This window comes from Sus scrofa, chromosome 18, assembly GCF_000003025.6.
Source record: "Sus scrofa isolate TJ Tabasco breed Duroc chromosome 18, Sscrofa11.1, whole genome shotgun sequence".
Taxonomy (NCBI): domain Eukaryota; kingdom Metazoa; phylum Chordata; class Mammalia; order Artiodactyla; family Suidae; genus Sus; species Sus scrofa.
The window spans coordinates 1,454,274-1,468,682 of NC_010460.4; the positions used below are offsets into that span (position 1 = coordinate 1,454,274).

General features: G+C 53.3%; 1 protein-coding gene across 10 annotated transcripts in view; it reads right to left on the reverse strand.

The window, feature by feature from the left end:
• Window positions 1–14,409, reverse strand: part of DNAJB6 (DnaJ heat shock protein family (Hsp40) member B6) — a 55,168-nt gene that overhangs the window by 9,537 nt on the left and 31,222 nt on the right. For 6 of the 10 annotated variants that reach the window (XM_021079270.1, XM_021079275.1, XM_021079268.1 and 3 more), the window contains 3 exons: window positions 11,740–11,868; window positions 9,768–9,909; window positions 9,216–9,286 (listed from right to left, as the gene is read on the reverse strand). In XM_021079270.1, coding sequence (XP_020934929.1) covers window positions 9,216–9,286; window positions 9,768–9,909; window positions 11,740–11,868 — 342 coding nt within the window. Of the gene's footprint in view, window positions 1–2,636; window positions 4,546–9,215; window positions 9,287–9,767; window positions 9,910–11,739; window positions 11,872–14,409 lie in introns of those variants that run through there. The other 4 variants (XM_021079274.1, XM_021079272.1, XM_021079276.1 and 1 more) reach the window with 3 other exon arrangements.

A 14,409-nucleotide genomic window follows, 5' to 3' on the forward strand; every position in this document is an offset into this window, starting at 1 on the left:
AGACGCCCTTCCCTGGAGCAGATGGCGCCCGCCCGGCAGGCAGGTGGTGGAATAAGCAGCCTCAAGGCTCAGCAATAGCCCCTTTTAAAACCAGATCAGCCAGTGCCCGCTTCTGGACAGAAACCCCCCTTTCCTCTCAGCTCCCGACCACAGGCGCCCACTGTCACCCTCAGGGCAGCCCTCACCGCCAGTGACCCACGGCTGTGATGGGGCTGGGACAACAAGCGTGGAAGGGGTGTCCCCAGGGCTGGCGGTTCTCTGAACAAAACCTTCCCCAGAACCAACGTGCCGCCAGGCAACAGCTCAGACCACGGCCACCGTGGAGCTCACGTTGAGCCACCGCCACGGCCACCCCACGCTGCCTCCACGGTCAGCAGGTGCACTTGGTGGGGGAGAGGGGTCCTTCCACTTCTTTGAGCTTCGTGTGATCTCATCTTTAACATGAGAATGAAACCCAACAACGAGGTTCAAGTGTGGCCACGTGTGAAAGCACATCTGCAGGACGTGTCCCATCCTGGTGTCACAGCACCCTGAGGTGTCCTCCTTTCAGGAGGAGGGACCCTGAGACGACACAGCAGAGATGCTGGCTCCAGCCCTCAGGGCCCTGCACTCTCCCTGAGCTTCCTGGGGTGCAGGTCCCTCAGAGAGAGAGCCCAGCTCGCCTCTGCACCAAATGCCCGGGGGTGCGTCGGCAGGAGCCTGGGGAGCCAGGCTGTGCTCCAGAAACGGGTCCCGCGGACACAAGACCAGTTCTCAGCTTGGGCCCCGTAACGAACACGGGTGACGACTACACAACTTACACAACTTCGGAGGGACCTGCACATTCCAGTGAGGGGAGGAAGCATCAGGCACCAAGAGCTGGGATCGGCGTGCTGAGGGGGCGCAGCGAGGACCCCACCTGCCCCCCGCGCTGTGGAGCTTCTGAGAGACGGCCAGTCCCATTGGATCGAGAGCGGCTTGACTCTCCTCCCTCAATGTTAAGGCAGGGGACACCCACCTCGTTTAACCTCCTTAACCTCCTAAAATCGAAGGCAGCACGGGCCTCTGAAGCCGGCGCCTGGACGGGGCCGGGGGCCGGGGGCCAGGGGCTGCCTCCAGCACAGTCCAGCCGCTCCTTGCAGGTGCCATCCAGAAGGGCTGTGCTGCTTGCCGGCATCTCGTCTCGAACCCGGCCCAGGGAGCCCGGCAGGGCTGGGCCTCGGCGATGCACACAAACCCAGTCTGCTCCCCAGGGCCCTCGGGGGAGACGCAGCAGGTGAACCCAGCACCAGGGCAGAGGCCCTGCCCCATCAGCCACAAACATCGCGGGCTGTTAGGAGACCGGAAGCAGAGCGCAGGGAGAAAACACCTGTAAACGGCTCCAGCAGACACTTCAAACCAAGCCCACCCTTCTCAGTGTCAAAGACACGTTTTCATTAGAAGCACCTCACGATCAAATTAAACCCGACTGCCCCATGGACAGTGACAAAGGTCCCCCTGCGGCAGGAGGCACAGATGCTCAGAGTCAGGGGGACCAGCCGCCGGGTGGGTACACAGGAGGCGAGGACGGGGCCAACGTCACACCAAGGAAAGGGACGGAGGTGGTCACCAGCTGCGCCGAGAGCTCAGTCTGAACCGGCCACCTGAGCAGACAGCACGCCAGGCACAGCCAGGCATCCAGCCCACCCACCCAGGAAGCAGCATCCTGCAAGGGCTGATCAGGCCTCTCCCATCACCTGCCTCCCCCCGCCGGCCCCCCTTTTTTTTAGGGCCACACCAGCGGTATATGGAGGTTCCCAGGCTAGAGGTCGAATCAGAGCTGCAGCCACCGGCCCACGCCAGAGCCACAGCAACGCCAGACCTGTAACTTACAGCACAGCTCACGGCAACACTGGCTCCTTAACCCACTGAGCGAGGCCAGGGATTGAACCTGCGTCCTCATGGTTCCTAGTCGGGTTCATTAACCGCTTCACCTCCCTCCCTTTAAATTCACCCACCGAAAACCAGGAAAGACCCAACTACCAACACAAACAAAAGTTTTCCTGGGAGGGACAAAACCACTTTGAAAATCCACATGATACAGAGGAGTTTCCCATTGCGACTCAGCAGTAATGAACCCAACTAGGAGCCATGAGGATGCAGGTTCGATCCCTGGCCTCGCTCAGTGGAGTAAGGATCCAGTGTTGCCGTGAGCTGTGGTGTAGGTCGTAGACGTGGCTTGGATCCCGCGCTGCTGTGGCTGTGACGTAGGCCGACAGCTACAGCTCCGATCAGACCCCTAGCCTAGGAACCTACCTCCACATGCCACAGGTACAGCCCTAAAAAGCAAAAAAATAAAATAAAATTGAGAAAAAAATAGGTTAATGTCTTGGCAAAAACACTTCTGGAAGTGTCATCGAGCCAAAGAGGGGCCACGGCTGTTCAGCACCTTCAAAGGACAGGGGGACGCCCTGCTCAGAAGGGAAGGCCACCCCCACGCCCCCGACCAACCCACCCGTCAGCAAGCATCTCTCGACGCCCTGGGACAACCTCGACTCCGCGAGCTAAAGTGAAACCTCCAAGGGACGCCTGCCCCTGCTGTCCCTCCCCACAGCCAACGCCACCCTTCCTGAAAGCCGTCACACTGCCCGCTTCTTCCTACAGCCCCGGCCACACACCTTCGGTCACCAAGACCCTCCTCCCCGGAGGAAGCAGGCCACCCACGTGCTGTGTGTACCGCAGCACTGGCAGAAACAAGTCACAGCCGATTCTCCGACCCCGACAGAACTCGCTTTTGGAAGCATTTCTGCGAGCCTTTTCCTGCGCAGGAACGAACCCGTAACACATGGGAATCAACTTGACCTCACGGTGGGCACACCTCAAGCATCCTCTGCTTTTGGGAAACTGACTAGACCAGGAAACATCCCGCCTGTGGCCCTGAGCTAAATAAAACCAGAAAACCAAACTGCTCTCTCCCTGCGCCCAAGCCCTGCAGTCATGGAGGAGCTATGAGAGGAATGTTCCAGCAGCTGTTACACAACCAGCACCTCACAGGCCTCAGCTCCCCTCCAAATGGAGTACTGACGACACGCAAAGGAAAACAAACTGCCTCGTGTCAAAACAGAATCGCTTCATCCAAATATGTACACCCCAGAGGGCTTGGCTGGGGCTGCCGCGCTCTGCGCTCCTTGTGCGTGACAGGTGCGCTGACACCGCCCGCCTTGACGCAGCAGCCGAAACCCACCGCCGGCCCAGCCGGGCACTCGCGTCGAGGGCTTGGACCTGCCGGGCATCCATGACGTGGCCTTGTCCCCACCAACACTTGGGGGCAGACTCGGGGCAACACAGACCTGGGACACAGCCAGGCCGCTGACCTCCTGTTCTGCCAACACGCAGACCAACAGCTGGGGGACGTGGCGAGGGACGCAGGAGCAGAGGCGAGGCAAAGCCCGCATGCAGTGCCAGAGACAGGAAAAGACAGGAGTGCGCGGGGGTGGGGACGGGCGGGACCTGGTGCAGTCCCAGCTGTGCACAGGACACGTCCTGCAAGGCTCCCAGGAGGTTCTCAACACGGCAGTGACTCAGGGATGTCGCATCAGCTGGGCCAAGAAGGGAGCCGCGCCAGGACGGGACCAGGCTCTGGCAAGGAGGTGGGCGGCGGAGCTGGCACGGACGGGGGTATGGCCAAGGGGGACATGGAAGGAGCTCCGACACCCAAGCCTCCCTAAACTTAAGCTGCAGGGACGCACCAAACCCAGCCCGAAGGCCTTGCCACCTGCACCACCGCTTCAACAGTGTCCTTGGTGTTAACAACAGAGGGCGGAGCTCCTGGACCTGCCCAGAGGCTCCTGCCACCCCCCCGAGTGCATCTGTGGGCCCCGCAGGGTCAGCTGGCAGCGGGGGCGGGGGGTACAGAGGGAGCTTAGCTCCCTGCTCAGGGGGTTCCTGAAGCAAAGGCCTGGCCTCAGGGTCAGGCATGGCCGTGAGGCTTGAGAACACGAGGGGACGGAGAGGCAGGAAGGCAGAGGGACCCCAGCCCCACCCAAGGCCTCAGCCTCCCTCCCAGGCCCTTCCTGCCGGGGCCCACCCAGGATGCGGGGTCTCAACCGTGGGTCTGAAGCAGGACTCTCCTCGAGGTGACCTACGGCGGCCAGGAGGGGCTGTAACTCGAGTCCTAACCGGAACGAACGCTCATTTCCACAGGATCACGTGTTCACGAAACCCGGTTCTCCCGGAAGACAGTTAAATCCACACTGAGAGTCTCAGGAGGAAGTTCCCGTCGTGGCTCAGCAAGTTAAGAACCCAACTGGTACCCGTGAGGATCCCAGTTCAACCTCTGGCCTCAACCAGTGGGTTAAGGACCCGGCGGTGCCGTGAGCTGGGGAGCTCGGGATGAGCGATTCTAGTTTCTTCCTGATACTGACACCTGTTCAATACGTTTTTTTAAAAACCACACTTTAGAGACTAAGCACACGTGTGCCGAGGAACTCTTGCATTATTTTGCTTTTATTTATTTTTGTCTTTTTAGGGCCAAACCTGCAGCATGTGGAAGTTCCCAGGCTGGGGGTTGAACTGGAGCTACAGCCGCCGGCCTACACCACAGCCACAGCCACGCCAGATTTGAGCTGCACCTGCAACCTACACCCCAGCTCATGGCAACGCAGGACCCTTAACCCACTGAGGCGAGGCCAGGGATCGAACCTGTGTCCCCATGGATACTAGGTGGGTCTGTTACCGCTGAGCCTCGAGGGGAACTCCAGCAGTGGACGCCAGTGTTCCTGCGGGGCCTCCTGCGGCGACACAGAGCACCGAGGCCGGGCAGTGCCCGCAACCCTCACCTGCCACGCCAGCCACGTGGGAGCCAAGCTGAGCTGTGTCCACGAAGCAGCCACAGGGAGGGGCGCACCGGAAAAGACTCCCGGGAGACCCTCTTCAAAGGAAAACTGAAAGCAACACTAGAGAGCACGTCAACTCCCAAAGTCTTAGGGATATACTTGAGGGGGAAACCTTAAAACTCTCGCCCTTAAGGCTGCTGCCTATTTGTACACCCACTGAGGGGCTTCATTCAAGTACAAAAACGATCCCAAAAAGCTGCTCAGAAAGCTTCATCCTTTCGATGGCATCTCCAGCCCCAGGACAGCTAACCTGGCCGCCCTTCTGTGGGTCTGACCACACTGGGTGAGGATAAACTGAGCTGCTCTCCACAGCGGCTAAGGGCCACTCCCCGCTGGCAACACCAGTCCTTAAAAACGTACTCATTCTAGGAGAACCCTGATGAGCTGCCTCCGAAATACCCAAAAACATGCAAATTATGAAGAACTAAATCAGATGTCACAGTGAGGAAAGGATAAAACAGCCGCCCACAGAAGAGAATAAAAATGAGATGCTACCTCACTCAAAAATTCTAGATGGATTAATATTTTTAACACTTCTAGAAGATAAATATACAGAAGCAGAAATAACTAAGACAGAAACACACACACAAAAACACAACAACAATAGAACAAAAGGTCACAGAACCGACCAGGTAAAGACTTGGTTGTTCCAGAACCGCACGTTCCAAACAAAGCTGTCGTACAGGCCACAGAACTGGAAGTAAAAACACGACTGAGCTAGAACCAACGACAGTGAAGCGTGTTTGCTAAGCGGAACTCAACAGTCACTTCAAAAACTCTGACCTGGAGTTCTCACGGCGGCTCAGTGGTAACAAACCTGATGCGTCGCCTTAAGGGTGCGGGTCTGATCTCTGGCCTCGCTCAGTGGCTTTAAGGATCCTGCATGGCTGTGGCTGTGGTGTAGGTGGGCAGCTACAGCTCCAATTCAACCCCTCGCCTGGGAACTTCCATGTGCCGCGGGTGTGGCCCTTAAAAAAAAAAAAAAAAAAAAAAAACTCTTATCTATGAACCGAAAGACTGCAAATCAACATTCTGCAGAAGTGCACTTAACAAAGACTAGGATGAAAAAAGATGAAAACTGAAGATTCACTACTAAAGAGGCTTGGAAAATATTAAAAGCTGCTGCTAAGCCCCTGGAGCGCCTGAGATGTGACAGAGAAAAGTCAGGAGGAGCGAGCCATCAAACCAGAGACAGACCAAAGCCCCAGACACGTCCAGAAAAGGCACCACCTCCCCTGAGGAGAGAAAGTAAGCGAACCGGGAGTTTAATGACAGCAGCTGGAAGGTTCCGAGCCCAGATGACTTTATAGGCAGGATGGCTAACTGGGGAAGCGGAGCAGCAAAGACCACCCAAGAGCAAGAGCCCACGGCCAGGCCCCACCCGCCTGGCAGGAAGGACCTAACCCCACGGAGCAAACACTGAGGTCGTCGGCCTAGCGGGGAACAGGGCAGAGGGCCCAGTCTCAGGACAAATGATCAGATGAGAAAAAACGGGCTAAAACCTAAGACGTGTGGCATTTTCTAACTGTAAAAAACATAAATCTTTAATAAGGACAAATCACAGGACTGCCGTGAGCACAGTAAAGTAACCGGATAGACGGCAACATAAAAACCCATTTTCTTACCGGCTGTTAACAGCCAAGGAGAAGGAACACACACCTGCTCCAGCCGGTACTCCTCCAGGAGCGTGCACACCCACACGCAAACAGCACCAACTTCACAGCTGCACGTTCTGTACAACATGCGAAAGAGCAGCACTGACCCTGGATGTCGAGGGTTCCCCAAGATCCACCTGTTACTTGCATTTAACTGGGTCGGGGAAGCCTGAGGTGACTGGGCTTCTCATCTCAAGGTCCAAGAGCCCAGGCAGCATGTGACACCAGCTGCCCCCTCAGCAGGAGCCAAATCCGCACTCACCACCACACGGACAGAGGGACACGGGTGTCCGGGTCCGTCCGCGAGAGCTGCTGGATGTTCACACCAGCAAGAACCCCGGGGAGGGGGTCTCGACGCTGCCCACATTCCAAGTAAATGAAAGCAGCAAACCAACATCAGCGAAAGCACGGGAAAAAAAGGCAGACTTGTTCAGTTATGGAACATAGAGCCAAACCTCAAACCAAAGGCCACCAGGACACCCTCCACCAGTCAAATGAACCTGACAACTGACAGCGAAAGTCACGTCAGCACACACCCGGCAAAGGACTTAAGGCAACCGACCATCACCAGCTTGAAATGCATGTGCCTGACCCGATTCTCCTTCTGGGCATCTCCTTTGTGTGCAAGCACTCGCGCGCGTGCGCGCGCACACACACACACACACCCCTCCACTGTCCCAGGAAGAGTCTCGCTGCCAGGACTCTTGGCCAGGACACAATGGTGCCAACGGCCCCAGCCACACACCAGCGACTGACCCACTCTGGCCAATGGCCCTCAGAAGCAACAGGAACCCAGACCCCGCCTGGCAGGGGCCAGCAGCAAGGTGCAGGACTCGGCAGACACCTCACTCCAGCTCACCATAGATCAACCGTGCCCGGCCCTGCCCGAGGACAGGGAAACACAGGCCGTGGGGCCGGCCGGTGCTGGGTTCCACATCCTCAGCGCCTGGTGGCACCTCACATGACCCAAAAGCCTCAGGTGGGCCAGCAGCATCAGCTCAGGGCCAAGCAGCAGCCAGCTTCCCAACTCTCAGGGTGGGCGGAACAGCCACTCCCCTCAACATCCCTTCACCTGCACCCGCAACGGGGCAACTGTTTACGGCTGGGGCTCCCAGACCACTCCCCCCACCACCACCCAAAGAAGACCGGCTGAGAAACCACGATTCCAAGGAACACTTGCTGGGGACCCACAACCCTCTCACCGGGCAGCCAGAGGCTCCTCTTCACTCACCAGCGTCCCAAGAGGGCCTCAGGCCCGTTTGACCACACGGTCGGCTGCCACTCCACGGAAACATCGAGCCCAAGTCAAGGGCAGACAGCTGCCCACCGAAGTTTCAGTTCCTCACTGAGACCCCACCTGTCCTAGCAGCAACCACAGCAGCAGCCTTTCTACGAAACCAGACGTTACGACGCCACCTGCCGCTGTGTGGGAGGCCCGCACCCCCGCCCGAGCCCCGTCCTCCTCCGTCCAGTTGTCCGAAACTTCCATTCGAGTTCGCACCTTTTTAAAGGAAAAAAATAAATAAATAAACCTAGCTTCTTCTAGCAGTTTCACACTGCTTCGTGCCAAAACAAACTCAAGCGGGGTGGTGACGAATGCAGCCCAACTCTAGTTTAATATTCCTCCAGCTGGATGTCTAGGTATCCTGACAGGTCACAGAGATGGCAAAACAGAGGAAACACCTTTCTGGGTGCCCACCCGGCATCATTCCGTGACTTTGCCAAGCACGTGGTCTTTCAGTGAGCTGCATCGACCGTAACCTGGAAGGTGAGCACGTACCCTGAAGGACGGAAGCCTGGACGGCCGCTGCTTCCTCCCCACAGACCGTGACTCCGCGAGACTGTGCCGTGACGGATGCGTCATCCCGCCACACGGAGAGGAACCCTCTACACACAGTCTCCAAACACTCGGGAAGACCACAGGCAACTGAACTGGCACCACCTTAATGTCCAGATGCGGCAGGAACAGGGGGCCTCTGGGAGCCCGGGCACAAAGTCACACAGACACAGGAGGCCACGCCCCCTTGGGAAAGAATGCACCAAACACATTTGCATTTATTTTCTTTTTTTTTTTAAGCAAATGACAAAGACCCAGTTTACCAGCTTTACTTTTTTAAACCTAAGCTTAACATTACATATTTAAACAATTGTCAAAACTTACTAAGTTGCCAGCATTCATGCACAACTAGAAAACATCCTCAGTTTATATTAAACCAGAAATGTATCACCATTAATGCATTACTATCTTTCACTACTATAGACTGAAAAACTGAAATTACTTTAGTGAAGATTCGTCCTGGCAATGTTAACTTCACAGCAGGCTGACACTACTTGGCTCACGTTTCAAACACAATGGAAAAGCAGGTCCGTGCTGGTGTTAGTGGAGGAAGAGTCACGGCCACCTTGGCTTACGTTTAATAAAAAAGCAAAGTGCATACAGAGATTTACAACAAGTTTAAAGACAAAAAAATAAAATGGTCCTATTACGTGGTCCCAACAATAAACTCAAAAGTCTATGACAAATAGGCTCCGATGAGCTGTGTATAAATACTTTAGATTAGGTACAGTTATACTGAAAGTCGAGTTCGTCTGAAATCTTCAAAAAAATGTTCCTGTTAATCCGCAAACGGCGTGTGCTAGAGTTAACACTGCTGCCACCCGCGTGCGTCGAGCTACTTGTTATCCAAGCGCAGCAGCTGCTCCTTACCATTTATCGTCAAGGACTTCAACTGGCCGTCTTCTTCAACTTCCACCCTCTCCTGTCCATTCTCCACAATCCTGGGGGGAAAGACAGGCTCAAGAACGTCGTCACGCAAATATCATGTGACCCAGACATGCGTTTTTTTAAGGACCTGCCTAGACATGCCTGAAATCGCTCATCTGGCGGCTGAGAACCAGCAGCTGAAACCTCTTTCTGCAAGGATTCGCCGTGGCAGACGCAGCTCATCTCTGACACTGGCGAGATGAACGCTAGGTACGGCACAGGACGGGGAGTCAAAACCATCAGGGCCTGCCTGCGAGTGGTGGTCCATTTTACCATTCCAACGGCGCTGGCAAACCCACTGAGTGACACGTTAAACACGGCTCTAAATAAAGCCAGTGTCTGACACAGGACCTCAAGCTAAAGACTCAAGTCAAAGGCCCCCGTGGGAGGTGAAGATGCTCCCGGCACCAGGCTGACTTCACTTGAACCCAGCCTCGCCCTCAACAAGGCGAACCACCGCTTGTCGGGAATATGAAATGGAAAAGACCAGCGTACCTCTTCGTGGTGATTTTCCTGCCGTTGACCATTTTAGTCGAAGTGGATATCGATTTGTAGTTGCCCATCCCACTGCCACCAAACGCCGTGGAAGAGAAGGAAGTGAGGCCCCCGTGACCTAGGGAACCAAAGGAAGTGAATCCTGGAGGAAGAGAGGAGACAAAGGTCAGGGGCGACTACGTCCAGCACAGGCTTTGAAGTCCGCCTGAGAACGGCAGGGCGGGGGCTCTCATCTGAACCCGGGGCACGGAGAAGAGGGTCCGGGCACTGCCCCTCAGGGGTGGCTGAGCAACGTGGGAGCACGCATCTCATAGGAATGGGGCCAATTCCCCACCACAGACTAGCACGCCCAGCCTGCTTCTGACCTCCTTGCAATGTGACCAAGGGAAAGAAACTGAATCCCACAAAAGCTAAGTCGCTTTCGAAAGCACACGACACATCATGAGCTGGTCAAGCATGGATCCAATCCTCAAGCACACGAGAGTCGGCTACGGCATGGACCTGGACAGGCCCCAGCCGTGCAAACCCACCGGCGGTGCTGAGCCTGGGGTGCTGCTGAGGGAGCCTACGACTCGCCCCGTCCCGAAACATCCACGTCACGACAGACATCTTACTCACCTTAACACGACTCTGCCCGGGGCCCCTTCGAGGCGAACCTGGCGGCCCCCTCCCCACCCCCGCCGCACGCCTCACACGAGCCACGCGCTTCTTCAACGCAGGCCGTTCGGGTGATTTGTAATCGGGTGATTTGTAACCGGCTTTCGTTTGCGCCGTTACGCTTTAGCACACTACGTGGTCTCTAAGGCAAGGGCTTCTTGGAGAGAGGGACACCCCAAACTGCCCTTTAACGAAGTCCCATCAGACAGAAGAGGTACCCAGACGGCGAGAGCACAGCGTTGGAAGGGGAGGCCATTCGGGCTCCTGACAGGGCAGTCTGTCCTCTAAGAACTCCAGGGCTCCCCACAGAGCACTCAAAACAAAAATAAGAGGAGTTCCCGTCATGGCTCAGTGGTTAACGAACCTGCCTAGTATCCGCGAGGACATGGGTTTGATCCCTGGCCTTGCTCAGGAGGTTAAGGACCCTGCGTGGCTGTGGCTGTGGCGGTGACCTGCAGCTGTAGCTCCGACTGGACCCCTAGCCTGGGAACCTCCACATGCCGTGCGTGCGGTCCTAAAAAGGCAGAAAAAAAAAAAAAAAAAGAGAGAGAGAACCAGAAAAACCAGCAGGTCCTAAGAGAACGAGGTGGGTTTCCACAAAGAAAGGCCAAGGCCCCAGCGCCTCTGGGGAAACACAAGGCTGTGTCACACCGTGTGCACGGACTCCAGCGGGTACCCCTGTGACCACACCTCACCAGGAGGCTCCCTGGTCACGCACAAAGAAGCCCCACGTCCAATCCCACCAACTTGGAGTCTCCTAGGACACTGGATCTTCCCCCCCCCTTTTTTTCTTTCCCCCAACTGCTGAGGTTAGATAAAAAACAGGACTCAATGAGATTGGTTATTTCAGTTATTTACACCCCCCCCCAAAAAATTACTCCTTTTAACCAGGAATTTCATTAATGTTGGCCTTTAGTAATGAGGATCAGAAGGGGATTTTCAAATATAACATTTTTGTAAAAAAAATAATAAAAATAAATAAATAAAATAAATAAAAAATAATAAAAAAATTTTAAAATTAAAAAACATAAAAAATTAAAAAATTAAAATTAAAAAAATAAATAAAAATTAAAAATTAAAAAATTAAAAAATAAAAATAAATAAATAAATAAATAATATATATATATAACATTTTTGGGGAAGATTAGGGAGAAAGGAAAAGGTTGGTTGCTTTACTAAGCCCAGATTTGTACACATAAAAAAATATTGGCAGATCTACAAAGCTCTTCTCCCAAAAGGCATACATGTACTTCAAACTGCCCAACCCAAAGGGCACCACACTGAGCACTGGAGAGCAGGTCTAAGGATTTCGTACCTGTATCAAAAGAGGAAAAGCCCCCTCCAAAGGGGGGAAATCCGCTGAAAGCAGAGAAAAAGGATCCCGTGCCCCGGCTCCGGCTTCCACGGGGGGTCCTTCGATTCCCAAAGAAGTCCTCAAATGGGTCTTCTAGAAAGAAACAAAAATATTTTGGGAAATCTCTATGCAAGGTTGCTTTTCCACAGCAGGGCTGCAATAAGGGAAGATGGGTTAATGCCTCATAACAAACACACTGTCCCACGAGGTACAGAAAACAGCCGCAAGCCTACAACAGCGCAGCTCACACACGGAGCAGGAAAGCTCACAGTGAGGCCAGGGCAGGAGGCGGCCAAACAAAGCCTCTCTCAAAGCAAGGAAATGGGCCCAGGAGGGAAACGGTCAGAGAAACTAGTCACTTTCTAGGTCTTCAGAAGACAGTGCTGGAGGAAGGAACACGTGCAACCCCAAGGCAGAGACCCACCGGCCAGCCCCGGGGACACTGGGCGACCAGACCGTTGCCCAAAGTCTGCTCAGTCTGCAACTGAATCCCCACCTTTCCCAGTAAATGCCATCATTTAAAGACTGACTTTATTTATTTATTTTTTTTTTGTCTTGTTGTTGTTGTTGCTATTTCTTGGGCCGCTCCCACGGCATATGGAGGTTCCCAGGCTAGGGGTTGAATCGGAGGTGTAGCCACTGGCCTACGCCAGAGCCACAGCAACGTGGGATCCGAGCCGCGTCTGCAACCTACACCACAGCTCACGGCAACGCCGGATCGTTAACCCACTGAGCAAGGGCAGGGACCGAACCCGCAACCTCATGGTTCCTAGTCGGATTCGTTAACCACTGCGCCACGACGGGAACTCCTAAAGACTGACTTTAAATTCACTTGCACGCTGCTCTGTGAGTAGGGCTTACAGGCCCATTATTACAATACTTAGAAGGATAAACAGAAGGAGGTGTAAACTTTCAAGCTACAAACATTCCTTGAACTTTCTAGAGAGAATGCCTTCTGTGCAAATAAAACCCAAGCATTCCCTTTAGTCAGCTGCTTTTGACCTTATCATGGCCTACATCCCTGCAGGGGCCCATTCCCCATACGTGGCAAGTAATGAACACTCATCCGACGCCCCAACACAGCTTAAACTCCCAGTGCAGCAATTTTCTCCATCACTCCCAAGACGTCACATTAGAAAGAACTGAACGGCCAAGCTGTAGCCTTCTCTACCCACACACGAATTCCTAAACCACGCTGCTCTCCTGCACTCTAGAATTTGGAATCAGATTGTGTCCTTCTGTCATTTTCTTTTTATTACTGCTGTTAACAATTACTCCAGTTATAATTTCTTAAGGGTCATACAGCAATTTTTTTTTTTTCTTTTTGGTCTTTTCTAGGGCTGCACCTGCAGCCTACAGAGGTTCCCAGGCTAGGAGTCTAATCAGAGCTGTAGCCGGCAGCCTACACCACAGCCAGAACACAGGATCCGAGCCGCGTCTGCGACCTACACCACAGCTCACAGAAACACTGGATCCTTAACCCACCGAGTGAGGCCAGGGATCAAACCCACAACCTCATGGTTCCTAGTCGGGTTCGTTAACCACTTCGACACAATAGGAACTCCAAGCAACTAAATTTTTTAAAGACTGTTCGTTCACGAGGCTTTTAAACTGGTGTCCATGTGATACCACTACTAACTGGTTTGAGCTGAGCCAAATTAAGACTTTCAATATTTATAAAATTATGTTCTTCAGAAGCTCTTTCAAGAGACAGTTGAGTAGTATGTTATGAGACCAAGGCCAGTAGTAGCTTTTCAGTTGCCATTTTCTTGTATCTTCAAAAAATCTTTTAACTTGCATATTTTCCATTAATATTACACAGCTTAAATAGGACTTTCTACAACTGAAGTAGTCACCAAATTTTAACATGTAATTTCAGGTGTTAAAGTCACAACAGTTAACCCCGAAAAGTCTCATTTACAACTGGCATGGTCACACTGAAAAACACATTTTTTAAAAAAAGTCATGCTTAGAAAAACATGTTAAAAGGTGTCACTGTGAGTTGAGATAAACCCTTACTGAGAGCTTTCCATTACTGGCTGCTGCTGTTTTGGCAGTATGCATCATGAAAGCATCTAGACGGAAATATTTATTTATAGGAGAAATTGAAAGGAACCTAATTTTCCCAAAGAGTAAATAGGTCAGTAAATGGACACCATGTTAAACGAGGCTTTTGAATGGTCACCGTTTCCGCTTTAGAAAAAGGCAGAGAACACCCCCCCAGCTATAATATCTGAACAGTGTCAATAGCGGACTTTCAACTGGTGGCAAGACAAAGGTTGATTCCCCCCACCCCCTTCCTAGCTCATTCATGTTTGTCAAATTCTTATATTGCATGTTGTATTATTATTTTGAGGTTAAAGAGGATAAATACATTTGTTTATATATACATATACATTTTTTTTTTTTTTGGTCTTTTTGCCTTCTCTAGGGCCACTCCCACGGCACATGGCGGTTCCCAGGCTAGGGGTCTAAACGGAGCTGTAGCCACTGGCCTACACCACAGCCACAGCCATGTGGGATCTGAGCCGTGTCTACAACCTATACCACAGCTCACAGCAATGCTGGCTCCTCAACCCCCTGAGCAAAGCCAGGGATCGAACCACATCCTCATGGATACTAGTGGGATTC